Source organism: Panthera uncia, chromosome D1 (assembly GCF_023721935.1).
Source record: "Panthera uncia isolate 11264 chromosome D1, Puncia_PCG_1.0, whole genome shotgun sequence".
NCBI classification, from domain to species: domain Eukaryota; kingdom Metazoa; phylum Chordata; class Mammalia; order Carnivora; family Felidae; genus Panthera; species Panthera uncia.
The window spans coordinates 49,459,805-49,462,101 of record NC_064808.1 but is presented as its reverse complement, the minus strand read 5'-3'; the positions used below and the strand labels follow the sequence as shown (position 1 = coordinate 49,462,101).

Sequence of the window (2,297 nt, the reverse complement as noted above, 5' to 3'; positions counted from 1 at the left end):
GAGTAGGATCTGGGATAGATTGCTGCTAATATAAAACATGATTTAAAAAAAGACAGGTTTTTACAGGTTCCAGAGTTTATAAAATGTGACTGTTTCTTGCAGGGTTTCCTAACTCTTAGATGCCAAAAAAACAAAAAAACAAAAACAAAAACAAAAACAAAAACAAACAAGAAGGGAGCAGACCCTCATTGTATTGCTCCATGAATTATTGTCCTTCCTCTTCTATAAAGGAAGTGCTAGATGAAGGATGGAGGGTGGGTCCACAACAAGCCCCCAGGATCTTACAATATTCCAGTTTTGCTAAGGGAACTACTCAGCAAGTCTTATAAGTAGGGAGCCAAGAGGGTCTCACTGTCAGTGGAAGATTTCAAGCCTGCATGAGAAATTCCTTGTGGCTACTTTTCTCAGAGCTCCCTTCACGTCCTTGTTTCTCAAGCTATAGATGAGGGGATTAAGCATAGGTGTCACCACTGCATAAAACACAGACACCAGTTTTTCCTGTTCTTTGGAAGACTTTGGAGCCATGTAAGTGACAATTCCTGACCCATAAAAAAGGATGACCACCATGAGGTGGGAGCCACAGGTAGAGAATGCCTTGAGCCTCCCCACAGCTGACTTCATCCTGACCACAGTCACTATGATGTGACTATAGGATACCAGAATTAGGGAAACAGGTATGAGGAGAATCACAACACCCATGAGGAAAATGACCATCTCTGAAGTATGAGTGTCTGTGGATGCCAGGATCAACAGTGCAGGGGCCTCACAAAAGAAATGAGCAATACTATTGCTGCCTTGGTAGGGTAAACTTAGTGTAAAAGTGGTATCTACCACAGACACCAGAATGCCGCTGGTCCATGATCCTGCAGCCAGCTGGACACACACCCTCCAAGTCATGATGCTAGGGTAATGCAAAGGGTTGCAGATGGCCACGTACCGATCATAGGACATCACTGCCAGAAAGGCACACTGGGTGCACCCAAAAATGAGGAAGAATAGAAGCTGAGCTGCACAACGTGTGAATGAAATGATCTTCTTCTGGGATAGCAGGTGGGCTAGGGCCTGGGGAACGATGTTGGTAGAAAAACAGAAGTCAGCCAGAGATAAGTTGCAGAGGAAAAAATACATGGGTGTGTGAAGCTGGGAGTCAACCTGAACAAGGTACATGAGAAGTAGATTTACAAGCACAGTGATGAGGTAGACACCCAGGAATAAAATGAATAGCAACTTCTGGGTGTGTGGGTCATCAGAAAGTCCCAGAAGGAGGAATTCTGTCACCTGTGTCTGATTTGTTTCTCTCATGGTTTGTCTCTTTTTTCAGTAAGAAGTCTCTTTTTTCAGCATGTAGTTTTATAACTATTATAAAACTATATAATTCAGATTTGAAGGGCTACAGAATTGCCCTCAATCACTACCAGCCATTCCAAGCATCCCCTTTATATAGATAATCACGCTGTTTTAGTTGGAACATTTTCAGTGTTGCAAAACTTAATGCTTCTAAGATGGTGCATTCATTTTTAGTGTCATCTGCAAATGTAGAGTAGATCAAAATAATCATCTTCTTTATTCTGAATATCAAAATTCTAATAATAAAAAAAGATTCAATTAATATATAAAGTGACGGCATTTAATTTCACTTCATTATCAACTAAAGCCCTTGAGTCTTATGTGGCTATTGACACACTTCTCCCGTCTTATGATGGTATAGATTGTTGTTGTTTTTTTTTAATTCTTTGGGTGTACAACTTTTCCTGTTGCCTCTTCCCTGACAAGACAGTCACTAAGGTATAAGAAATCAAAAAGAGCCAAAGTGCCTTGCAGAAATGACATTTTTCTTGGAGAAAATAAGCTGTTTTTGAAACACTCAGGAAACCAAGGAGTAACTGGGTGGTGTGCCATAATCTCTTTGGCAATCCCATCCCAAGCTTTGGCTGGAACTCCCAAATATCGATCTTAAACATCAGTAAACTTCCAAAATAGCAGACAAACCATCACAACATTTCCATTTGAAGCCACCAGGTTGGCTAGTTTTCTGTGTTCAGACTAAATAGCACTAATCCACCTTCTCTCATTGCCTTGCATTATCTGTGTATTCCTCCCAGAGATTAAAAAGTCCTTTGAAAACTATATCTTTTTCATTTTTGTGCCCTTTTTAAGACATAGCATAGGGATTTATTTGATCAATTATTATTAATTAAAGTACATAAAAATAATCTGATCATATGGTTTGGTAGAGTTGTTTAAAAAGCCTACCAGATTCTCATGTCATTAAGACGACAACATAGATTGTTCCTGAC

General features: G+C 39.9%; 1 protein-coding gene across 1 annotated transcript; it reads right to left on the bottom strand.

The window, feature by feature from the left end:
- Positions 1–354: 354 nt before the first annotated feature.
- Positions 355–1,302, bottom strand: LOC125916607 (olfactory receptor 2D2). The gene has a single exon (XM_049622918.1). It carries the CDS (start codon positions 1,300–1,302, stop codon positions 355–357), a length of 948 nt encoding a protein of 315 aa, XP_049478875.1.
- Between the last annotated feature and the right edge of the window lie 995 nt (positions 1,303–2,297).